We start from the raw sequence: 26,213 nt of genomic DNA on the forward strand, positions 1-26,213 counted from the left end.
TGACACAGCAGCATGTGGGAAAAAAGAAAAGAATAAAAAAAAAAATACAGAGTTAGGCTTAAAGGTCTCCATGAGGGTTTTTCTAAACCAGTTGGTGGTGAATGGATAAAGACAGTCTCCCCCACCCTGTTTTATTAACATGTGAATATTACCAAGTAAAAGGACACATTCAAAAGATCAGACTGTGGATGGTTTCTTGAAGCAAAAGTTTGTTGAAGCAAAATGGCATTTTGGTTAGGAATTCCTTTTCAGAATCCAGTTCTGTCAGAGAACATGATTAAATACTATTTGCAGCTGGGTGCGGTGACGCACGCCTGTAATCCCAGCACTTTGGGAGGCCGAGATGGGTGGATCTCTTGAGGTCAGGAGTTTGAGACCAACATGGTGAAACCTTGTCTGTACTAAAAATACAGAAACTTAGCCAAGCGTGGTGGCACATGCCTGTAATCCTGGGGGCAGAGGTTGCAGTGAGCCAAGATTGCCCCACTGCACTCCAGCCTGGGCCAGAGCGAGACTGTCTCCAAAAAAATAAATAAATACCATTTGCCTGCCTGATCTGATTACAGACATGTAAATTAGAATTCTTTGGTTAATATCAAAATTAAAAAATAAAACTGTCTAACAGAGCCTAATCTTCCTCTTAAACTAAGCAGCATAGTGTCTCGTATTCTTTTATTGTGATTATAAACAATTTCTTTTACCTTGAGGAATCAAGTTTCACATAGGGCTTTTTATAAACAAACTTGCTAGATTTTTGTGTAATTCTGTGATTATTTCTTTCTTTCTTTCTTTTTTTTTTTTTTTTAAGAGATGGAGTCTTGTTCTATCACCCAGGCTGGAGTGCAGTGGCATGATCTCGGCTCATTGCAACCTCTGCCTCCCAGGTTCAAGTGATTCTCCTGCCTCAGGCTTCCAAGTCGCTGAGACTACAAGTGCACACCACCACGCCCAGCTAATTTTTATATTTTTAGTAGAGACGGGATTTCACCATGTTGGTCATACTGGTCTCAAACTCCTGACCTCAGGTGATCTGCCGGCCTTGGCCTCCCAAAGTACTAGGATTACATGCGTGAGCCACTGCAGCATCCACTTTCAAATTTAACTTTAAAAATACAGTTTTCATTGTATTTAATTTGGGGGGGATACCTTCTGTTTGTGAGCAGTGATGCTGTTTTTCTATTTAGTGATGAAAGATTTCCCCTTGAGATAAATACATTTAGGTTAAAAAAGAGTCTTTTGACAAGACTAACACAATAGTTGATTGTATCGTTTGTATGGACCAAGTAGTAGTTCATTATGCCCTTATGTTTTATAACTGAGCCAGCTGATGTCTTAGTTGGTGGTGTCTGCAAGATTTCTCCGCTCTAAATTTTCTGTCTTTCCCTTGTTAATTGATCTATCTCTTGAGAGACACTTCGAGACTAGGCAAATCCTGTTTTTCCTCAAACTTTTGCCCACTAATGTTAGCATACATTAGTAGATGTTGTCTGCAGTGTTTATCACTGTAGTGTTTGGTGATTCTGTTTTTCTCTTTCCTTCTACATTTTTAAACTGGATTCTGTGAGGAAAAGAGTTTTCTTTTCCCTTGTTTGTTTATTGATTTGGTTATTTATGTAAGTATTGAGTCCATGGTGCGTGTATGTGCGTATAATCCTATGGATTAAAATCTAATGCTATCATTATTGCATAACCTTACTGTAATCGTGAGAGTATTGGAAAAACCCAAATTGAGGGACAGCATCCAGGACATGAAAGATGAAGACAAGAACTATATAGATTGGAGGAAGATTAAGAGGAAATAGTACCTAAATATAATGTGGGGTCCTGGATAGGATTCTAGAACAGATAAACGGCATTAGTGGGAAAATTGGTGGATTTCTAATTAAGTTTGTAGATTAGTTAACGTTACTGTATCAGTGCTAATTTCCTGTTGATAAATGTATCTGCTTAATGTAGAAGTGAGTAAGACATATGGAATAAGGGAACTTGTATCATTTTTGCAGTTTTTCTTTGTCTAAAATTAGTTTTTAAAAGTTTAAAAAATTAAAGAATATTAAGTAAACAATCATGAATCATTTTAGTTAAGTTTAAAACAATATTTTTTCTGCTGTTGGACATGTGATAAGGGTTTTTTATGTGAAATTTTCTATGATAGAAAATATCTGGAGGATTAATTTCTTTGACTTTACTTTTCTTTTTTTTTTTTTTTTTTTGAGACAGGGTCTTGCTTCATGACTCCGGCAAGAGTACAGAGGCACAATCTTGGCTCACTGCAGCCTCAGCCTCCCCAGTTCAAGTGATCTTTCTCCATCAACCCCCAAGTAGCTGGGACTACAGGCATGCGTCACCATACCCTGCTAATTTGTTTTGTATTTTTTGTGGAAATAGGGTTTCAACATGTGGCCCAGGCTGGTCTCGTACTCCTGAGCTCAAGTGATCTGCCCACCTCGGCCTTCCAACGTGCTGGGATTATAGGCATGAGCCACTGCACCAGGCCTGGCTTTACATTTTGACAGTTAGAAACTTGATTCTAGGCTGAACATGGTGGCTCATGTCTGTTATCCCAGCAGTTTGGGAGGCTGAGGCAGGCAGATCACTTGAGGCCAGGAGTTTGAGAGACCAACCTGGCCAATGTGGCGAAAACCCATCTGTACTAAAAATACAAGTTAGCCAGGTGTGGTGGTGTGCACCTGTGGTCCCAGTTACTCGGGAGGCTGAGGCATGAGAATTGTTTGAACCCGGGAGGCAGACGTTGCAGTAAGCCAAAATCGCCACTGCACTCCAGCTTGGGTGACAGAGTAAGATTCTGTCTCAATTTAAAAAAAAGATAGGGCCGGGCGCGGTGGCTCAAACCTGTAATCCCAGCACTTTGGGAGGCCGAGATGGGCGGATCACGAGGTCATGAGATCGAGACCATCCTGGCTAACACGGTGAAACCCCGTCTCTACTAAGAAATACAAAAAATAGCCGGGCGAGGTGGCGGGCGCCTGTAGTCCCAGCTACTCGGGGGGCTGAGGCCGGAGAATGGCGTGAACCCGGGAGGCGGAGCTTGCAGTGAGCTGAGATCCGGCCACTGCACTCCAGCCTGGGCTACAGAGCGAGACTCCGTCTCAAAAAAAAAAAAAAAAAAAGATAGAAACTTTGATTCTGAATATTGTTAGTTCACATATCAGTGTATAATTTTAAGTTGGCTTAACTACTCTTCTGATTAAATATATCTCTCAAGATATTTAATTTTTTTTTTTGTTTTTTTTGAGACAAAGTCTCACTCTGTTGCCCAGGCTGGAGGGCAGTGGCATGATCTCGGCTCACTGCAAGCTCCGCTTCCCAGGTTCAAGCGATTCTTCTGCCTCAGCCTCTCGAGTAGCTGGGACTACAGGCGCCCGCCACCATGCTCAGCTAATTTTTGTATTTTTAGTGGAGACAGGGTTTCACTATGTTGGCCAGGCTGGTCTCGAATTCCTGATCTCATGATCTGCCCGCCTTGGCCTCCCAGAGTGCTGGGATTACAGGCATGAGCCACTGTGCCCCCTTAAATGTATGTTTTTCTAATGATTCATATATAGTGTCTCTGACCTTTAACTTTTTTTTTTTTTTTTTTTTTTTTGACAGGATCTTGCTTTGTCACTCAAGACTGGAAGTGGCTCAATTCTGGCTCACTGCAGCCTCGACCTCCTGGGCCTAAGTGATTCTCCTACCTCAGCCCCCTGAGTGGCTGGGACTACAGGCACATGCTGCTGCACCCAACTATTTTTAAAAAGTTTTTGTAGAGGCTGGTCTCAAACTCCTGGGCTCAAGTGATTCTCCCACCTTGGCTTCCCAAAGTGCTGGGATTACAGGCATGAGCCACCTCGCCCAGCCTGGACCTTTAATTTTATTTTGGAAGAAATTCACAAAAATAAAATGTCCATACACTAAAGACTGGAACAATTTGGGGGGGAGAAGAGGGTTCTCTTGAAGTATTTTTCATTTATTTGAAGTTTTATTCTTTCACTTCCTTCTTTAAACCAAGTGATTTTGTTCAAAACTTAGTTTTACTTATGAAAAAAAATTTCCATCAGAGAAATTGATTTCTTCATTGAAATTTTTGTTGAGGTAATTGTAGATTCATATGCAACTGTTAGAAATGATACCGAGAGACGGCCGGGCACAGTGGCTCACGCCTGTAATCACAGCACTTTGGGAGGCCGAGGCAGGCGGATCACGAGGTCAGGAGATCGAGACCATCCTGGCTAACATGGTGAAACCCCGTCTCTACTAAAAAAATACAAAAAATTAGCCAGGCATGGTGGCGGGCGCTTGTAGTCCCAGCTACTTGGGAGGCTGAGGCAGGAGAATGGCGTGAGCCCAGGAGGTGGAGCTTGCAGTGAGCTGAGATGGCACCCCTGCCCTCCAGCCTGGGTGACAGAGCGAGACTCCGTGTCAAAAAAAAAAAAAAACAAAAACAAAAAACAAAAGAAAAGAAGTGATACCCAGAGACCCCGTCCACATTGCCCAGTTTCCTCTGGGTAGCATTTTACAAAGCTAGTAAGATGTTGCAGCCGGAACTCTGACGTTGGTACAGAGCACCAGTCTTACTCACATTTCCCCAGTTTTACCTGTACTCATTTGTATATGTGAAGAAATCAGTTTTTATTCTTAGAAAGCTACTGAAGTACTAACTTGCATTATATCTAGTGACTTCTGGGAAACCATTTAACTTCTTGTGCCTCAGATTTTCTCATCTGATTAAGTCAGCTTTTTTGCATGATCTTAGAATCTTTTTTTGGGTGAAAACTTTCTATAATTTTTGTATGGGAGTTTAAAAATTGAAATTATAACCTTCCTTACCTCCTTTTTTCTCTTGTTTGGGTGTAGGAGGAAAAGGCTTCTCTTTTACATCGTACTCAGGAAGAAAGAAGAAAGAGAGAGGTAAAAACAGTTTTGTAATACTCTGTAGATAAGCATTTTTTCTACAGCATTTAAACACGCCTTGGTTTTACCGTATATATGTATATGTGTATGTATTTGTTATATATGACAGAATGTGTGTGTGTGTGTTTAGCTTTAGAAACATTTTTTGATTTCACTGTAAGTTACTTATTCTGGAGCCAGTGTAGGAAAAGATGGACTAAAAAGGCAGTTTCCAGACTGAAGAAGGAACATGGGCTTTTGGTTGACTTACATAATGATATGGTTTCCAGAAGATCTAGAAAGCCGTATTATAAACATAATGTTCATGTTTCTTTTTTTTGTTTGTTTTTTTAAGAGATTGAGTCTTGCTCTGTGACCCAGGCTGGAGTGCAGTGGCAAGATCATAGCTCACTGTAGCCTTGACCTCCTGGGCTCAGGTGATCTGCCTGCTCTAGCCTCCTGTAGCTGGGACTACAGGTGCATGCCACCATGCCCAGCTAATTTTAAAAATTTTTACATAGATGGGGTCTTGCTTTGTTGCCAAGGCTGATTTCAAACTTATGGCCTCATGCAGCTGCCTCCCTCATTTTCCCAAAGTGTTGGGATTATAGGCGTGAACTGCCTCATCTGGCTTATGATGTTGATGTTTCATGACACAAAAGGAGAAAGCTCACTGTTAAGACATGTGTCTTAACTGTTTGTGAAGAAGTTGAAAGAAAGACACTAATGGCATTTTTATTGTTTATCCTACATTATATGTTGTGATAGTTTCTTTAAATAGCTTTATTTTATTGATTAATCTGCAATTGTACTATCTTATGGCCTGCTTTTTTAGAGTTTTTTGTTTTGTTATCTTAATAATTCATTTAGGCCTCTAACAAATATTTTTTGAGAACTTATTGTGTATGTACTAGGTATTGCTCTGCTTGCTGAGTATACAGATAGTGAATAAGACAGACAAGGTTCCTGCTCAGTGGTAGAACAGAGCCGTGAACCAGGATACTGAGGTGGTGACAAGACCTATGAGGGCGACAGAGTAATGTGATTACAACTGGAAGGGCCTATATTAGGCATGGTGTTTAGGGGAAGGGCTCTCTGAGGTGGTTAGAGTGAAAAGAGTTTTAGTCAGGATTTTCCAACCTTGGCACTGATGTTTTTGAACAGATAATTTTTTGTTGTGGGGAACTGCTCTGTACTCTGTACGTTGGAGGATGTTTAGCAACATCCATGGCCTCTACCCACTAAATGCCAGTAGCACTCCGTTCCCTCAATTGTGACAACCAAAAATGTCACCAGAAATTACCAGATGTCCCCAGGAGGGCACTGCTCAACCAAGAAAGATATTTGTTGGGTGGTGTTTTCAATCTTGTTTTATGGAAAATTCTGGGCTATTCTCTCTTCCATTAGTGCTTTTGCTTCATTCTCCTCCTCCTCTCCTACTTGGACTCAGACTGTAAATGTATTTGACCTTTGCATTGTGTCCCATATATCCCTCATGTGCTTTTCTGGGACTACAGGCACCCGCCACTGCACCCAGCTGTTTTTTTTGTATTTTTAGTAGAGATGGGGTTTTGCCATGTTGGGCAGGCTGGTCTTGAACTCCTAACCTCAAGTGATCCGCCTGTCTCAGCCTGCCAAAGTGCTGGGATTACAAGCGTGAGCCACCCTGCCCGGCCTAATTGTTGAATACATCCATTGACTTCTTAATTTCAGCTTTTGTTATTTCAGTTCTAGAACTTTTTTTCATTCTTTTATATAGTCTTTAGTTCTCTTTTAATTTCTTGAACATAATTATAGATTTTTTAAGACAATGTTTAAACTCCAGTAATTGGATCTTCTGTGGGGTTTGTTTCTACTGTTTTTCCTCTTGATTTTTAATCTGATGGGTTTTCCTTTATAGGTGACTAGCTGCTTTTCTTTTGATGCTTTTAGAATTCAGTTTTTATCTTTCTCTTTAGATAGTCTGATTATTTGCTTGGGGATGGTTGAGCCTGCTGTATGTGAGTGTCTAAATCTCTTGTGAGACAGGAAGTTTTCATCTATTATTTCATTAAATAGGTTTCCTAATCCTTTCTTTGACTCTTTGACCTTGATATTACCAATACTTTGAATATTTTATTGCTTTATATTATCCCAAATATCATGAATGCTTTGCTCATTCTTTTTTCTGTGTTTTTGTCTGGCTGGATTATTTCAAAAGACTTGTCTTCAAGTTCTGAGATTCTTTTCTTTTGCCTGATCAGTCTGTCTTGAAGCTTTCAAATGTATTTTGTATTTCTTTAAATGAATTCTTCACTTCCAGAATTTCTAGTTGATTCTTTTTAAAACTACCGGTCTCTTTGGTAAGTTGCTCGCTTATATACCAAATTATTTTTCTGACTGTATTTTTCAGAATTCCCTTGTATCTCACTGAGCTTTAAAACCAATATTTTGAGGGTTGGGCGCGGTGGCTCACGCCTGTATTCTCAGCACTTTGGGAGGCCGAGGCGGGTGGATCACCTGAGGTGAGGAGTCTGAGACCAGCCTGACCAACATGAAGAAACCCTGTCTCTACTAAAAATACAAAATTAGCTGGGTGTGCTGGTGCATGCCTGTAATCCCAGCTACTCAGGAGCCTAAGGCAGGAGAATCGCTTGAACTCGGGAGGCAGAGGTTGCGGTGAGCTGAGATCACGCCGTTGCACTCCAGCCTAGAGTGAAACTCCGTCAAAAAAAAAAAAAAAAATTCAATAGTTTGAATTATTTGAGATTTTCAAAATTTCTATTTGATTAAAATCTATTGCTAGAGAATTATTGTATTCCTTTGGAGATGTCGTATTTCCTTGTTTTTTCCTGTTTCCAGTGTCCTTACATTGACATGTGCATCTGGTGAAAGTCACTTTTTCCTGGTGTTTTTTTTTTTTTTTTTTTTTGAGACAAAGTGTCGCTCTGTCACCTGGGCTGGAGTGCAGTGACGTGATCTCAGCTCACTTCAGCATTCACCTCCCAGCTTCAAGTGATTCTCCTGCCTCAGCCTCCCAAGTAGCTGGGATTACAGGCGTGCACCACCATGCTTAGCTAATTTTTTGTATTTTTAGTAGAGATGGAATTTCACCACGTTGGCCAGGCTAGTCTGGAATTCCTGATCTCAAGTGATCTGCCTGCCTCGGCCTCCCAAACTGCTGGGTTTATAGGCGTGAGCCACTATGCCCGGCCTCACAGGATTTTTTAATAACCATTTCAAGCCCAGAAAGTACATCTATATGACTTGATGGTGTTCTTGAATCCCACAGTGTGTGTGTTAGTCTCAGCTTTGTAGATGGCATTCATAGAAGACGTGAAACAATGTAGTATGGTGAGATGGAGTACAGGCTTTATTCTCATACCTGAGTTTGAATTTTGCCTTACATCTTTGGGTGTTGCTTAATCTTTATAGCAGTCTCAGTTTCTGTATCTTTAAACTGGAAGTGATGCTCACCTGTAAGATGACTCTGCATTTGGATATAAACTGCCTCTCTTTTTTTTTTTTTTTTGAGACGGAGTCTTGCTCTGTCACCCAGGCTGGAATGCAGTGGTGCGATCTCGGCTCACTGCAACCTCCACCTCCCGGGTTCACACCGTTCTCCTGCCTCTGCCTACCGAGTAGCTGGGAGTATAGGCGTCCGCCACCAAGCCTGGCTAATTTTTTGTATTTTTAGTAGAGGCAGGATTTCAGCATGTTAACCAGGATGGTCTCAATCTCCTGACATCGTCATCCTCCCACCTCGGCCTCCCAAAGTGCTTGGATTACAGGCATGAGCCACCATGCCTGGCTTAAAGTGCCTCTCATAGGGCTGACACGTAGTAGTAGGCTGTCCAACAGTGGTAGCACTGGTCATAACAATGAAGAACACATATTTTTGCCAGGTCACTGAGCATTTTAAAGATAGTCTCAAGTCAATGAAAATTGGAATTTTCTCTTGAAACAAGAAAGTGACCTTTAAAATAAATGCTGGTGTTGTCTGTTTGTATTCCTTTAATATTTAAAACTTTAAGAAGTCCTGCTAACTGGGCACAGTGGCTCATGCCTGTAATCTCAGCACTTTGGGAGGCCAAGGCGGGAGGATCATGAGGTCAGGAGATCGAGATCATGAGGTCAGGAGATCGAGACCATCCTGGCTAACACGGTGAAACCCCGTCTCTACTAAAAATACAAAAAATTAGCCAGGTGTGGTGACGGGCACCTGTAGTCCCAGCCACCCGGGAAACTGAGGCTGGAGAATGGCGTGAACCCAGGAGGCAGAACTTGCAGTGAGCCAAAATCGCACTACCACACTCCAGCATGGGCGACAAAGCAAGACTCTGTCTCAAAAAAAAATAAATAAAATAAAACAAAACAAAAAGTCCTACTATGCTGGTGGGATTGTAAAATGGTGTTGGCATTTTGGAAAACAGTGTGGCAATTCCTCAATGATAACTGTACTTCTAAGTTTATGCTCAACAGAAATGAAAACCTGTATCCACAACAAAACTTCTCTATGAATGTTCATAGCAGCCTTAATTCATAATAGACCAAAGTGGAAGCAGCCCACATGTCCATCAGTAGATGAATGCATGAATTCAGCATGGTCTGTCAATACACTGGAACGTTACTCTCAGCCTTAGAAAGGAATTAAGTTCTCACATATGCTGTAATATAGGTGGATCTTGAAAACATCATGCTAAGTGAAGAAAACCAGACACAACATACTGTATGATCCCATTATATCAACTGTCCAGAATAAGCAAATCCATAGGATAGAAGTAGATGAGTGATTGCCAGGGGCAAGGGAAGGGCCGGCAGGAAACTGGGGGTGACTGTGAATGGAGACAGGGCTTCTGGTTGTGGGTGATGAAGGTATTCTAAAAATCAGTGGTGATGGTTATAGGACTGTTAATATATTAAATGCATATTTGGTGGGTGTTACCATTTAAAGAATGAATTTTATGGTATGTGAATTACATCACCATTAAGTGTTTTTAAAGTCTGTACTAGCAAAATGTCATTTTCACTCAGTTCTGACCAGTTGCTCCCTCACTCCTCCTTTTATTGTTTAGGAAGAAAGGCGAAGGTTGAAAAATGCAATAATTATCCAGTCATTTATTCGAGGCTATAGAGACAGAAAACAGCAAGTAAGTTTGTTTGTTTTAAAATGAGAAGAATAGTAGGGCATGGGAGAGCTTATTTTAAATATGGTATCTTTGTACACCTTGTTAATGGAAGTCAATGTTGACAATAGTATTCTTCCCAATAAATAATTTTATTTGTTCTGATTATTGTAAAGATTTATAGATAGGTGAGTTTTTAGGTAATTTTTAAATAATAAAATGCAAACATGGGCCTAACCACAGTTGAAAATCAAAATAGAAGAAAGTCGTGGGAGATTCTTTTTTTTTTTTTTTTCAAATTGAGACTGAGTCTCACTGTGTTGCCCAGGCCAGACTCCAGTGGCATGATCTTGGCTCACTGCAACCTCTACCTCCTGGGTTCAAGCAATTCTACTGCCTCAGCCTCCCAAGTAGCTGGGATTACAGGCGCGTGCTACCATGCCCAGCTGATTTTTGTATTTTTAGTAGAGTTGGGGTTTTACCATGTTGGCCAGGCTGGTCTCGAACTCCTGACCTCAAATGATTTGCCTGCCTTGGCCTCCCAAAGTGCTGGGATTACAAGCATAAGCCACTGCGCCTGGCTTGTTTTTGTTTTGTTTTTTGTTTTTTGAGAGTGTCTTGCCCTGTCACCCAAGCTGGAGTGCAGTTGCACAATCTTGGCTCACTGCAAGCTCTGCCCCCAGGTTCAAGCGATTCTCCTGCTCCAGCCTCCTGAGTAGCAGGGACTACAGGTGCATACCACCACAGCTGACTAACTGTTTTTGTATTTTCAGTAGAGATAGGGTTTCATCATGTTGGCAGGCTGGTCTCAAACTCCCGACCTCAGGTGATCCACCCACCTTGACCTCCCAAAGTGCTGTGATTATAGGCATGAGCCTCCGTGCCCAGCCTAGCTTTTGCATTTTTGGTAGAGACGGGGTTTTGCCATGTTGGCCAGCCTGATCTTGAACTCCTGACCTCAGGTGATCCACCTGCCTTGGCCTCCTGAAGTGCTAGGATTAAAGGCTTAAGCCACCATGCCTAGCTTTTTTTTTCTTCTTCTTTTTTTTTTTTTTTTAACCTTTTTTTTTTCCCCTACAACTCAACTGTGAGCAAGGACCAATAGTGACGTTTTCATTGTCAATTTCCACCATTCCTGTAAACACAGCAACGTATATTTACATCATAAGAATTGTGTGTCCAAATACTGTATTTATGGGTCATTTTGTTTTGTTTTTCTTCCAGTATTCCATCCAAAGAAGTGCATTTGATCGCTGTGCCACCTTGTCACAGTCCGGGGGCGCTTTTCCCATTGCTAATGGCCCCAACCTTACCCTTTTGGTAAGGCAGCTTCTGTTTTTTTACAAACAAAATGAAGACTCAAAACGTTTGGTGAGTGTTAACTACACTTTCACTTGTCCTGGTTTACACGTGTTCTACTTTTTTGTTTAAAGTGGAAATGGCATCTCATCAGAAAGTTAAGCAGCTCTCCACTGCGTCCAGGCTTTGCGAACTTCTCAGCTAGCTGTGAGAGGTTACCTTTGTGGTGATGTGTTTTACCTCTTAAAATTTGATACACATAAAAATGTGTGTCCAAAAATAGGCTTTTTCGTATTTTTTTTACAGTGGAAAACCTTAAGCATTTAAAAAGTAGAATATTTTGCCCACCTGTCATGTACCCTGACACAGCCTCAGCAGTTGCCAGCACACCTAGGTCAGTGGGAAGTGCACTCTGAATACCACATCGTGATTACCTGCAAACTCTAAAATGCAGGGTCTCAGTGTTTACATTTTATTATTGTTATATTAGAGATGGGGTCTTGCTCTGTTGCTTGAATTCCCAGGCTTAAGCAGTCCTCCCACTTCAGCCTCTCAGGTAGCTGGGCCTACAGGTGTGTGTACATCTTGTTAATGTTAAGGCTAATTTTTTTTTTTTTTTTTTGTAGAGATGAGGTCTTGCTATGTTGTCCAGGCTGTTCGCAAACTCCTAGCCTCAAGTGATTTTCCCTCCCTGGCTTCTCAAAGTGCTGGAATTATAGGCGTGAGCCACTGTTCATGATTTAGGGTCTCTTTTTTGCGGGGGCGTTGGGGGAGTAGAGCTTTGCTCTGTCACCTAGGCTGGAGTGCAGTGGTGCATTCTTGGCCCACTGCAACCTTCGCCTCTCGGGCCCAAGCAATTCTCGTGTCTCAGCCACCTAAGTGGCTGGAATTACAGGCATGTTACCAACATGCCTGGCTAATTTTTCTATTTTTAGTGGAGACGGGGTTTCACCATGTTGGCCAGACTAGCCTGCAACTCCTGGCCTCAAGTGATCCTCCCACCTCAGCCTCCCAAAGTGCTAGGATTGTAAGCATAAGGCACCACGCCCAGCCTTCGAGTCTCATTTTAAAAAAAAAAAAAATCCCAAATATAATCGTAGTTCTCTAAAATTTTGTAGGCTTTTGATCTTAGTGCTGAGGAACAGTGTGTATTAATGGTGGAAAATACATAAATACATCTAAATGCATAGAAGAATATTTTTAAAAAATGGAACTTGTTACTGTCCATTTTCTCAGGGAATATTAAGAGATTTGTATATAATTGTTGGGTTATATATATATTTTATATAATTTTATTTATATATATATATTTTATTATTATATATATATATATACACATTTTTTTTTTTTTTTTTTTCCCGAGACAGAGTCTTGCTTTGTCACCCAGGCTGGAGTGCAGTGGCGTGATCTTGGCTCACTGTAACCTCTGCCTCCCAGGTTCAAGCGATTCTCCTGCTTCATCCTCCCAAGTAGCTGGAATTACAGACGTGTACCACCACGCCCAGCTAAGTTTTGTATTTTTAGTAGAGATGGGGTGTTGCCATGTTGGGCAGGCTGGTCTCGAATTCCTGGCCTTGGGTGATCCACCTGCCTCGGCCTCCCATAGTGCTGGGATTACAGGCGTCAGCACTGCGCCTGGCCTAGGGTTAAATACACTATTTATCTTTTTTTTTTTTTTCCTTTTCGAGATGGAGTCTCGCTCACTCTGTCGCCCAGGCTGGAGTGTAGTGGTGTGATCTCAGCTCACTGCAACCTCATCTCCTGGGTTCAAGCGATTCTCCTACCTGAGCCCCCTGAGTAGCTGGGATTGCAAGCTTATGCCACCACCCCCAGCTAATTTTTTTTGTATTTTTAGTAGAGGCAGGTTTCACCATGTTGGCCAGGCTGGTCTTGAACTCCTGACCTCAAGTGATGCACTTGCCTCAATATCCCAAAGTACTGGGATTACAGGCATGAACCACCACACCCAGCCAGGTTAAATATATTATTTATTTTTAGAAATTTGTGTTTATCGGCCGGGCGTGGTGGCTCAAGCCTGTAATCCCAGCACTTTGGGAGGCCGAGACGGGCGGATCACGAGGTCAGGAGATCGAGACCATCCTGGTTAATATGGTGAAACCCCGTCTCTACTAAAAAGTACAAAAAAAAAAACTAGCCGGGCAAGGTGGCGGGCGCCTGTAGTCCCAGCTACTTGGGAGGCTGAGGCAGGAGAATGGCGTGAACCCGGGAGGCAGAGCTTGTAGTGAGCTGAGATCTGGCCACTGCACTCCAGCCTGGGCGATAGAGCGAAACTCCGTCTCAAACAAAAAAAAAAAAAAAAAAGAAATTTGTGTTTATCTGTGTTAAAAATCTCAAATTGCATGAAAAGGGGAGTATACAGTGAAAAATAAGTCTTCTTTGCTACAAACCATCCCTACTGAATGATCCTACACGAATTAATTACAGCACACAAAGGAATATATGATTACTCCACTGGTGTTCGGCTTTAAAACCAGCATTGCCTCCGGAGTTGAGCTAAGCTGGAACATGGGGAAAACTTTCTGTAAACCGAGAAGGTGCAGAGAAAGAACTGAGAGCCAGTCTGGAGAGGCAGTGAAAACCGTTGAATGTACCCATTCTAGACTTCAGTTAAGTGCAGGCTCTTTCCAGGCTTTCTGAAGTAGATGAAAAAAAGAATCAGAACAGTACAATGGCAGATAATCGGGCTTGCTTTCTGGAACAGGCTCTCCTGGCCTCACATACTCTAATCTTGTAGATTGCAAGATCGCCAAGGAGCACAGAGGCAGGTGATGTGAGATGTTGGTTGGTGTCTCTCCAGAGCACCTGTTACCTTTAAGTGAGGTCCTCAGTCTTAGTCATCAATCACGACGTGGTTTATAAACATGGTGTAGCTTCACAGTCTTGCTTCAGAAGCCGTCTGTGAAAAGCTTGGAGGTAAATGAACTATTTGACTTTAGGCCTCGAGCAAATATCAAGCAAATTGCTCATGTGCAAGTATTCTGAAACCTTAAATAGAATTAAATGTCCTAAGACCCGTCCAGGAAAAGGATAAAAGAAAAGTGGTCTGGACACAGTGGCTCATGCCTGTATTACCAACACTTTGCGGGGCTGAGGTGGGAGGATCCCTCCAGGCCAGGAGTTTGAGACCAGCCTGGCCAAAATACCAGACTCCACTTATAAAACAAAGCAAAAAATAAATTAGCATGCTGCTGTAGTCCAGCTACTTAGGAGGCTGAGGCAGGAGGATCGTTTGAGCACAGGTATTCAAGGCTGCAGTGAGCTGTGATCCTGCCACTGCACTCCAGCCTGGGCAGTTGAATGTTGATTCAGTTCTCAAGCATAGATGCGATAGCAATAAATTAATCTTAACATAGGGGAAAATGTCTCCTGCCCCCGTCTTCACATTGTTTGCTTTTTACTCTAGGAGGAAGCATAATGCCACTTTTGATAGGTTTTCAAAGCTATTCTATGCAAAAATCAACATATATGGCTATTTCTTCCTCAACTCCCCCTTTTTAAACATTTTTTATTATGACTTTAAGTCAAATATGGTACTAAGATGATATTTTATGTTCAGTTTAATTCTGGAATTAATAATTGCCTCACTTTTTAGTTGCTTAATTTTCTTTGAATCTTTTGATGAAGTCTTCTTCCAACAGTCCTATTATATAATGTGTAGTTATTTTACATCTCATTTGTTAACTGGTAATAGAAATTTTAGGAAGAGCTACATGTCAGCTAGTGAAGGAATTATTCGTATCTTATTTGTTCCTGAGAAAATGTGGGCAAGGTAGCTCCGAACACCTCAAGAGAAAGCCTGTGTGTAGGCAAATTAGCTAATATTAGGAGTAGTTCAGAATTATTTCATCCCAGCTTAAGACATGTGCTAATTTATTATGCAGAGTGCTTTTGTGTTGGTAATTTCATTGTTAATAGCATTTTATGGCAAAGAAATGTTAATGTCAAAGAAGAAACTACTTAAAAGTAATAGGCAAAGAAAAGGCTATGTGGCATATTTATATCTAGCTACACTTAAGAGGCTATCTTTGCCGAGTGTGGTGGCTCATGTGTATAATCCCAGCGCTTTGGGAGGCTGAGATTGGCAGATCACTTGAGGCCAGGAGTTCGAGAATAGCCTGGCCAACATGGCGAAACCCCATCCCTACTAAAAATATAAAAATTAGCTGGGCTTGGTGGCAGGCACCCATAATCTGAGCTACTTGGGAGGCTAAGGCATGAGACTCGCTTGAACCTAGGAGAAGTTGCAGTGGGCCAAGATTGCATCACTGCTCTCCAGCCTGGGTGACAGAGTGAGACTCTGTCTCAAAAGAAAAAACAAAGGCTATCTTTTCATTCTAGATGATTCTAAATGGGCCTTATGAAAGGCAAAAATAAAATACCAGTCTGTTTCACAAAGGTATAGTAGAGAAAGTGGAAGAGATTCCTTGTTGAGTATTGTGTTTTCAAAGTAATAGGGCAGCTTCATACATACTGTCTAGTCAGGCCTCTTGATTGCAAGTGACGGAAATCTGCATCTGCATTTAATGAACTCACTGACTATCCTTTTATCCAGGACAATGGAGAGTTCTGGCCAGCCAGAACTCAGTGGGGCCATAGGATTGCCTTCCCTATCAAAAAAATGATGGAGTTAGAGAAGGGAAGTATCCAAAAGGAACAGATGCTAGAGACACACAGGCACACACATCCGCAGAGAAAAAAGGTGAAAAGAAACAGATATCCTCTGTAACTTGGGATTAATATTCGTATTTCTCATATATTTTTATTACAGATTCCTGATTTTTGCAAATGAACTATTTTTGTTTCAGATTGACATGAGCTTTAAGTGTACTTTGTTTTAGTTACTAATTTAGTAATTTAATACTGATGTATTAAGATTGAAAATGCAAATACTTTTGTTTTTTTGGAGACAAGGTCTCTCTGTCATCCAGGCAGTGCAGTGACTTAATGTTGGCTCACTGCAGCCTCCACCCACACCCCCCAAGTTCAAGTGATCCTCCCATCTCAGCCTCCTGAGTAGCTGGGATTACAGGTGTGTGCTGCCACGCTCAGCTAATTTTTGTATTTTTTGGTAGAGACAGGGTTTCACCATGTTGGCCAACCTCAAGTGAGCTGCCTGCCTCGGCCTCCCACAGTTACAGATGTGAGCCACTGCGCCTGGCTGGAAAATGAATATGCCTCTAAATAAAACCTGACTTAGAATATTTACTTCTTACCATCTTTTGATTAGGTTTGATTAAATGTGCATTGCCACTTAAGGAAATTTGGGGTATTATGTAAATTAGCAAACTTAAATTGTCATTGAGAGTTATATATTGTGTGTTTTGCTGTTTCAGATATGGCTGTATCAGAACTTAATTAAACACAGCTCTCTGTTTGTCAAGCAGTTGGATGGATCTGAGAGACTTACATGCTTATTTCAAATAAAAAGATTGATGAGCCTCTGTTGCAGGTAAAATTCTATTGTAAGTCAGCAACATATATAATGTATTGATCACCTTGTTTAGGGGAATACCTTTTGACTTTTATTTTCAGAGACAGTGACTTTTCCATACCTTTTTTTTTTTTAAATGAGATCATGGACTTTTTTTTTTCTTTGAGACGGAGTCTCTCTGTCTCCCAGGCTGGAGTGCAGTGGTGCGATCTCGGCTCATTGCAAACTCCGCCTCCCGGGTTCACACCATTCTCCTGCCTCAGCCTCCTGAGCAGCTGGGATTTCAAGTGCCCACCACCATGCCCGGCTAATTTTTTGTGTTTTTGGTAGAGACGGGGTTTCACTGTGTTAGCTAGGATGGTCTCAGTCTCCTGACCTCATGATCTGCCCACCTTGGCTTCCCAAAGTGCTGGGATTACAGGCGTGAGCCACCGCGCCTGGCCATGGACTTCTATATATTACAATTTTTACTCGAGGTGATTCAGGCCGGCATGAGATATAAATGAAGACACATATATCAGTATCTTTCAGATGACTTTTTCTTTCAAGGATGCCCTGGAATTATCTTGTGAATGTTGGCCATCCTGGTTACTGGAGAATGGAAGGCCAGCCAAAAGAGGACTCCTGATGTGTGAGAATGATTCCATTCCATAGGGGTCTCCACCAAAATGCAGTTTGAAAGCCCCTTCTTTAGAATACACCTTTCATCAGGCTTTTTATTATTTATGTAGGAACTCAACATAAGCCACTGCCGTGACTTTCTTGCATTCAGTGTCCAAAAGAACATGTGTAAGTAATGTGAATTATATTGCCTGAATGTAACACCTTTACCAGTTTTTAATAAATTGCTTATGTCTCAACAGTAGTAAAATTTTCAAATGATTCTGAACCTTCAGTATAATTTCAGTTAATTTTCTGGACACTGCCTGTAATATTTGTTTAGGATTACTATCAGAACTAGTCTTTTCTAACTGATTTTTCCAAAATACTTAGCTGGACCAAAGATAGGAATAAAGAACCTATTAGTAGAAGAGAGAACCAGGAGGATCCCAGATGCCAGTAATTCATATTTTTTCCAACTTATTTCTTTGATAAACTTTTAGTTTGAAAAACACATTGTATACATTCTTTCTGTAAAGCAGGAGTTTGCAAACTTTCTCTGTAAATGGCGAGATAGCAAGTATTTTAGGGTTTGTGGTCCACATATGGTCTCTATTATATATTTTTCTTGCCTTTTGCTTACAACTCTGTAAAAATAAAGGAATCATGCTTCACTCAACAGCTGTACAAAAAACAGCCCTGGGGCTGGTTTGGCCTGTGGGTTGTAGTTTGTAAAACACCTCTAACGTAACTTTTGAATGTATTTGTATAAGCAAATTATCTAAATATAATTATTCTTTTCCCAACTTTTATTTTTAAAAATTTCTAATACAAGAAACTCCTGATGCCCAGGAGTTCAAGGCTGCAGTGAGTTGTGCAGCAGAACTCCCGTTTGGGCAGCAGAGCAATACTATGTTTCTTTTTTATTATTTATTTATTATTTTTTATTTATTTATTTTTATTTTTGAGATAGAGTCTTGCTCTGTCACCCAGGCTGGAGTGCAGTGGCGCAATCTTGGCTCACTGCAACCTCTGCCTCCTGGGTTCAAGCAGTTCTCCTACCCCAGCCTCTCGAGTAGCTGGGACCACAGGTATGTGCCACCACATCCAGCTAATTTTTGTATTTTTAGTAGAGACGTGGTTTTGCCATGTTGGCCAGGCTGGTCTCGAATTCCTGACCTCAGTTCATCCACCTGCCTTGGCCTCCCAAAGTGCTGGGATTACAGGCGTGAGATACCATGCCCAGCCAAATCCATGTTTCTTTAACAACAACGACAAAACACTCCTCCTCATCTTTCCTCTTTAATCTCATTAAGGTCTTGTGTATTTTTAAAAATACGGTGTGTTTTAGTGGTCTGCTTATAGGTAGAGAGCGCCCTGTAAGGAGCCTGTTTTTCTTTTCTTCTTTCTTTTTTTTTTTTTTTTGAGACGGTGTCTTGCTCTGTCTCCCAGGCTGGAGTGCAGTGGTGCGATCTCGGCTCACTGCAAGCTCTGCCTCCCAGGTTCACGCCTTTCTCCTGCCTCAGCCTCCTGGGTAGCTGGGACTACAGGCGCTCACCACCACGCCCGGCTAATTTTTTGTATTTTTAGTAGAGACGGGGTTTCACCATATTAGCCAGGATGGTCTCAATCTCCTGACCTCGTGATCTGCCCGCCTTGGCTTCCCAAAGTACTGGGATTACAGGCGTGAGCCACCGCGCCCGGCCAAGCAGCCTGTTTTGCTTGGCTTGGCCTCATTTGTATTTTGAGAGATCTTTGTTTTCTGTGAGGTCACAGAGGCTCAAGTGCTCTCTCTGCCCCAGGCCTGGGGCTGTTTTCTCTAAGGAGCACTGATTCTTTTTGATGAGAAATGGAATTTTAACAAAATGTAAATGTTAGAAATTGTATTTCAGGTGTGTGTTAGTAAGTCGACAGTCTCATCTGCCATGTGCCAGATCATTGAGTTTTTCTTTTTCTGTAAATGTGGCCTTCCAGAACCACCTGTAGCTCCTTTTGTGACTATAATCACATTCATATTTTTCATGCTGTTGAATATTTCCAAAGTCATGGAATCACTGGGTCACATGGTAGTTACATATTTCACTTTAGAAGAAACTACCAAACTTAGAACAGCAGCATATGAGAGGCGCAGTTCCTCCGTATCCTGAACCCTTGGTATTGACATCTGTCAAAACCCAGCCATTCTGATGGGTGTGTGGTTGTATTTTATTGTGATTGGAATTTGTATTTCCTGGATTACTAATGATGATGGGTGTTTTTCAGGAGCATACTGGTCACTCACATGGCTCTTCTTCAAGAGTCTGCTCAAATCTTCCACTTTTTTAAGTGGGTTGTCTCTTGGCAATATGGATATCCTTTTCCCGTCCAAGGCTGTCCCCATAACCCTGGAGCCACATCCTGTGCTGTCTCTCACTCGAGTTTCCATTCCGGCACTTTTCCCTGTTGCATTATCAGGTTTCTCTCTCACATGGGATCATCAGCACACATGCTGCTGACTTTCCGGGTTGACAAGAGGCTCTCCCACCGCCTGCCGCCGCCCTTTGTGGCTATCCGCTTGTTATGTGTCACCTCACTCCTCCTGCACTCCTACACCCCTCACGAGACACCAGTGTGGTGCTGAGGGGAAAGTTGTGAAAAGGGCAAAAGCAAAACAAGGTCTTGCTGGGTGTCCTGCCCGCTGGGTCTTCACCGCCTGTCTCTCCTGGGCTTTGCGGCTCTATCGCGACAGAAGGCAGCCTGCAGTAAGTGGATGAGCCACGTAGACACACCCCACCCAGAGCCCTGCACGTTATTCACCTCCTGGCAGGGCAGAATGCTTTTGTCACAGAGAGAAGTCAGTTTCAGTGAGGCACCAAAACAGCCTCCTGGGTCCCTCATTAAAGGTGATGTGTGATCAGATGGATTCTGTTTTTTTAAAAAAAGGAAAAACAGCTATAAAATACATTGTGGAGACAACAGGAGAAATCTGAAAATAAGTTCGGTGTTAGACAAAGTTTTTGATAGAAAAAAGGATTGGGGTAGGGGAGAAAGAGGGAGGAATGGACTAGAGACAGCCAAGAAGAAACTTTTGTGAGTGACGGATGTGTTCTGTGTCTTGATTGGTGTGACCGGTCCAGACTTATTGTACTGCCCTCTTTAAATGGATAACTAAGCCTTCCCTTCTGCCTGCAGTTCTTCTCATAGTAAGAAGGGAAGCCTTAGTCAAAATGAGAGTTGACTTAGGATCAGAAATATATCGTTGTTCTATTTGGGGGATATTGCAGGCATGGAAAGTCTCAAAAGCATCTTTAAGGAGATGATATGATGCACTGTTAAAGAGATTCGTATCTGAGTTTAATTAAATGCAGCTTATTGGTACAATTCATGGATTATAATACTTCTTATAGTGTTTTGTAATCTTTAATTTTTCGTGTTCATTTCTCCACTGTCCATTTTTCTTGTCTGTGAACTTTGCCAGCATACCGTTTGGCATATAATGAGAATTCTTTTAAAAACTGTCTGAATGACTGAATGTTAGTTGGATATTTCCCTGTCTATCTGTAAAATGTCCCTATTTTCAGAGATAATCTTGTACTGGAATAATTTCTTAACCATTGTCACTGAGAGTAACTTGGGGAAGCTAGTGACATTTTGCCATCCAGGCAGTGTGTGAATACTTTCTTTCGTTTTTACAGGTTGCTGCAAAACTGTAATGATGACAGTTTGAATGTTGCGCTTCCAATGAGAATGCTTGAAGTATTTTCGTCTGAGGATACTTACTTGCCTGTTTTACAAGATGCTAGCTATGTGGTGTCAGTGATTGAACAGATTTTGCACTACATGATTCACAATGGTAAGTAGCAGGCAGGGTCAGAACTGTGGCTCAGCCTCCCGACGAGGAGTAAGCAGAGGCCAGCCTGCTGCTGTGAGCCTGTGCACTCAGTCTCAGTGTCAGAGCGGCACTGGTGTCCCAGACGCCTTGTGCTCCATCCACAGGTGCCCACCAGAGTCCCAGATTCCAGCATCTGTCCTTGGCTCCACCCACTCTGAAAATTCAGAAACATGCTACTCTCTTTGCCTTTTTCTTTTGCTTGGAAATGAGCAAAACTGACGTATGCTTTCATCAGTTGTTCCGTCATCCAAGATTTGTGTCTGCAGTGCAGCTACCGGTCCTTCACCTGAGCAGGAAGGGCTCTTACCGCCTTGTGGTCATTCTGAGTGAATGGGAAAGATAGTGCCACCAATGTATGAGTTGAACATCACTCCAAGAGCCTTATGAAAAAGTAAATTTTGTTAAATGATTTTTCTTCCCAGAATGTCATCTCACATTAGTTCAGTAGAAGAGAATAGGATATTTAGTTTGAATTTTCTAACTCAGTGCTAAAATTTTAATACATTGATAATGCTCCTAAAATGACTACATTGTGGAAGCTATAATGAACTATGTCTGAGACCCGTGAGGACACATTAGTGACACTTTGGAGAAAAGGTATGAAATAAACATGATTTTTAAGCTTTTATGAAATGAGCAGTATAATTCCTAAAACAAACTTTCGGTTCCAACATCCTTATAGGTAGAAACGCAAGCACTTCAGGACTCCTGGACTTGAGAAATATTTGTCAGCATTAAAAATGTGTGCGAGACTAGTTGTGAAGGGAGGTCTAGAAAGCTATGGCTACAGATAGAATTATAAGTAGCTGTGCTTTATGTTCACTTGAAGTCATAGTCTAGGATACATCTAGCAGACTTGAAATCTGGACCACCTGGTCCTCTGTTAAAACTACAGAAAGTAAATTCATATTTATTTCAACCCTTCTGCTTGGCATATTACTATTTTTTAGACTCCTTAGTTTGTTGAAAACTTAGGGAAACAGTATTCTGAGTTAATTAAAAGTAAACTGAAAGTTGTGGAATTTGATCTTTTAAAAACTGGTAATTAAAAGTGGTTCATTGTGTTAGTTGACATATATACCGTTTTAAGACTAAGCATTTGAGAATTTGTACTTGTTTTCTAAAATTACAAGGAAGATAGCTAAGAAATAGGCATTATTTGAAATGTGTCCCAATAGAAGAAATACTTTAACATCTTACACAGAAACTGCTGCTTCTAGCATCTTCTCTGGTACAGCAGTTGTTTTACTTCCTAACAGTCTATAAAATTTTAGCCTTTTTAAATTATAGTATAATTATTTGTATTGTTATTGCACGTTATGTGCCGTGAAGCTTTTTAACCTTTGCGACAGAACCTTTGTCATGTCGTCCGTCTGTTCAGTATGTGCAGTGTTAGTTACGTTACATTGTTAGTTACGTTACATTGTTAGTTACGTTAGTCACTTTTTTAAAAAAAGTCTCGATGTATTTTTTAAAATTCTCGATGTATTTTTATCTTTTTAGTTTCATAGCAAAAGAGCTTTCAAGCTTTCATATTGAATTTTACTAGTTATCAGTATACACTGTGTTTGACGGGGTAGTTACAAAGTGAGTCTAATGATGAAGTCCCGAGTATGCATTGTTTAGTGATCTTCACTCAAATATGAGGCTGTGTAGGACTGTTTCAAAAACAGCCTACGCAGATGGATTGTTTTTAATGTGCTACCAAGTATGCTTGTATATGATGAGATACTCAAGAATTGCACTTGAACGTTATTCTTATTCTATAAAAATGGAGTAAGTGATTCTGAAAGAATATATTATTTGGATCATTCTTGATACCCAGAGTTTATGTTCACTGCCCCCTACCCAGAGTTCCTATCAAAAGCATAGGCTGGAAATTTTAAGAGGTTCTGAAAGTTGTTTCAGTTTACGTATAAGTTGCCTTTAAACTGTTAACTTCTTCAGTTCCCAGATTGTGGTCTCCAAATACATCATCTCCTCTAAAAGGAGCTTAAGAGTTCCTGGAGAAAAGGCTGATTGCAGGGTGGGGCGCAGGACTACCAGTGACCCTGGGGCTCAGGAGCCTCCTAAAGCCCACCCCAGGGCCCCAGGTGGAGCAGCGTGAGGTCGGGACTACAGTGGAATGAAACGTACCAATGTGTTCAACTCTATGAGTTCAACATGGTGTTTAAAAAATGCACAAATCAGGGACAAATTATAAAATCACAGTATTTGGTCCTTATTCAGTTCCTGATGCAAGCAAACTAGTTAAACAGAATTGCTAACATGAGACAGTTGGACACTTGAACACTGACTAGATACTTGTGGTATTAAGGAACTCCTCTTCGTTTATTTTAGCTGTGATAATGGTTTTAAAAATAGTCTCTTAATGATATACTAAAATACATCTTAGACTTCCTTCCAAATGAGTGTATACAGGTGAAATGAGCTTGGCTGTAGTTGACAGTTGCTGGTACATGAGGTTTATATACCTTTCAGCTGCCTATATATTTGTTTAGTTTTCCTTACTAACATGTTAAAGAACTAACTTAAGTTTGGACCTGTAGAGATTGTAAAAAGCATTTAAAAATTGGCAAGTTTTTTCCCTTATTACAGGAAAATATGTAAAAAATTTTAAATATGTGTTTTTCCTTGTAGGGTATTATAGGTCTCTCTATTTGTTGATTAACAGCAAGCTTCCATCAAGTATTGAATATTCTGATTTATCTCGAGTTCCTATAGCAAAAATTTTGCTAGAGAATGTTCTAAAACCATTGCACTTTATTTACAACTCCTGTCCGGAAGGTGCGAGGTGAGACTGGAATAGATTTCTTGATTTTGTCATTTCACAAGATCTATATCTGATTGTAACTTTTACATAGGATGTGATTTTCAATATAGACTTGAAAGTCAGATTTTTACTTTATTAGTGTTGGTTTAGTTTATAGGAAAGTGTACTTTTTCTTTCTGGCCTGTAGCCTAATACAAATTTGTGATTCTGATAACATGGCTATTTTCCTGCTTTTCTAAGTAACTGTCAAAAATTAATGAAAACATGGTGGTTATCTTAATAGAGAAGACATTAAGTTTACTTTAGGTTGATCTAGTTGATATTAAAATGGTTAACTTGGCTAATTTAGAAGAGTAGTTTATGTTTTTAGAAGGGTATTTTGAAAGGTTATTTTAATCAGGGTTTGGGTGGACAGTATAATTTGATTTTATAGAAAGCTTCTATTTTTCTTTTTCAGGCAACAAGTTTTTACAGCCTTCACAGAGGAGTTTCTGGCAGCACCTTTTACAGATCAGATTTTTCATTTCATCATTCCGGCGCTAGCAGATGCACAGACCGTTTTCCCTTATGAGCCCTTTCTGAATGCACTGTTGTTAATAGAGAGTAGATGTTCAAGAAAGAGTGGTGGAGCGCCCTGGCTTTTCTATTTCGTTTTAACTGTTGGCGAAAATTATTTGGGTATGAAATACAAGATCTTTTTTACCTGAACACACATATGGGTAGCATTGGCAGATGAGTCAAGAGAAGGCCGTGTGGTGGCAGGTGTTATGGAAAGGTGGGCCTCTGCTGGAAGAGTGTATTTGCTGAAGGGCTGTGGTATGGGCAGCGTTCCTGGGGAGACTTTCCAGATACAGTGGAAAAGACTGACATACATATATGTCTTATGGGGCCACACAGATTATTTTAATAGAGTTAACGGAGTTAAATGGGAAAGCTCTTCTGTGAGTCAGGCTGTTTCCCTACCTCTGCTAAACTTCCAGTGTGCCTCTTCTAGAATAACATCTTCCTGTAGTATGTTTGGAAACATACATACATACATGCATGAATTATTCATGAAAGAAATTTAGGAAAACCCGAAAACCAAACTTTTTGTGGGGCCGGGGCGGAGGGGAGACGGAGTCTCGCTCTGTCGCCAGGCTGGAGTGCAGTGGCTCCATCTCAGCTCACTACAACCTCCGCCTCCCGGGTTCAAGTGATTCTCCTGCCTCAGCCTCCTGAATAGCTGGGACTACAGGCGCATGCCACCACACTCAGCTAATTTTTGTATTTTTAGTAGAGACGGGGTTTCACTATGTTGGCCAGGATGGTCTCAATCTCTTGACCTCATTATCTGCCCACCTCGGCCTTCCAAAGTGCTGGGATTACAGGCTTGAGCCACTGCGCCCAGCCCAAACTGTTTTTCTTACTCTCTCACTCAACACTGAAAAATTCTATGAGCAGAAATGTGGGTGTGGATTTTTTTTCCCACACACCAAGCAGTTCTGCAGTGGACACCAACTAGGTGTTCTACAGTTCAGTTCAATTCTGATGCCGTCCACCCAGAGATAATGTCAAATCCCATCATCTGAGGGCTTAGTCCTGCAAGACTACACCCACTTCAGAGGCCGATTACAAATAGTAGGTTGTCACCTATACTTGTGACCAACCTGCAAAAATGGGGGCTCCTCAGCCCCTCCTTGGGTTTGGTAATTGACTAGGACAGCTCACAGAACTCGGGAAGCTGAGGTGTGCAGGAATGCCAAGCTTCCGTGCCTTCTCCAGGCACTCCACGCTCAACACCTCCCTGTGTTTAGCTCATTGTGTCTTCCTGTTGAGTCTTACGGTGCTGCTTCTCCAGTGTCCCTCCCCACAGACAGCCCTTTGGAAGTTGGTGCGTGGGGCTGAACGTTCCAACCCTCTGATCACTGCGTTTTTCTGGTGAAAAGCCCCATTCTGAGTCCCCTAGATGGCCTCACCGTAAGTCACTTCAGTGCATAAACTCAAGTATGATCACAAAGGGCTGGCTATGAATAACAAGAGACACTTACCTTTCAGGAAATTCCAAGAGTTGTAGGTGCTTTCTGACATGAATGGGGACAAAATCTAAATATGTTTCCTATTATAACACAGTTAGAATTTTTAAAATAAGATCTGGTCAGAAATGCCTCTCTGCATGTGAGGAAAAATGGCGTCATTTTCCATTTTAAAAAATAATGTTTAACTAAAATAGGTTTTAATTGA

General features: G+C 41.3%; 1 protein-coding gene across 1 annotated transcript in view; it reads left to right on the top strand.

Moving 5' to 3' along the window:
* The window catches only part of UBE3C (ubiquitin protein ligase E3C), a 141,451-nt gene that overhangs the window by 24,725 nt on the left and 90,513 nt on the right, over positions 1-26,213 (top strand). Inside the window, exons 2-8 of the mRNA XM_025378882.1 lie at positions 4,858-4,911; positions 9,948-10,022; positions 11,223-11,369; positions 16,652-16,767; positions 21,024-21,181; positions 23,861-24,014; positions 24,451-24,671. Of these exons, the coding sequence (XP_025234667.1) occupies positions 4,858-4,911; positions 9,948-10,022; positions 11,223-11,369; positions 16,652-16,767; positions 21,024-21,181; positions 23,861-24,014; positions 24,451-24,671 (925 nt within the window). The remainder of the gene's footprint in view (positions 1-4,857; positions 4,912-9,947; positions 10,023-11,222; positions 11,370-16,651; positions 16,768-21,023; positions 21,182-23,860; positions 24,015-24,450; positions 24,672-26,213) is intronic.

Source organism: Theropithecus gelada, chromosome 3, assembly GCF_003255815.1.
Source record: "Theropithecus gelada isolate Dixy chromosome 3, Tgel_1.0, whole genome shotgun sequence".
Taxonomy (NCBI): Eukaryota; Metazoa; Chordata; class Mammalia; order Primates; family Cercopithecidae; genus Theropithecus; species Theropithecus gelada.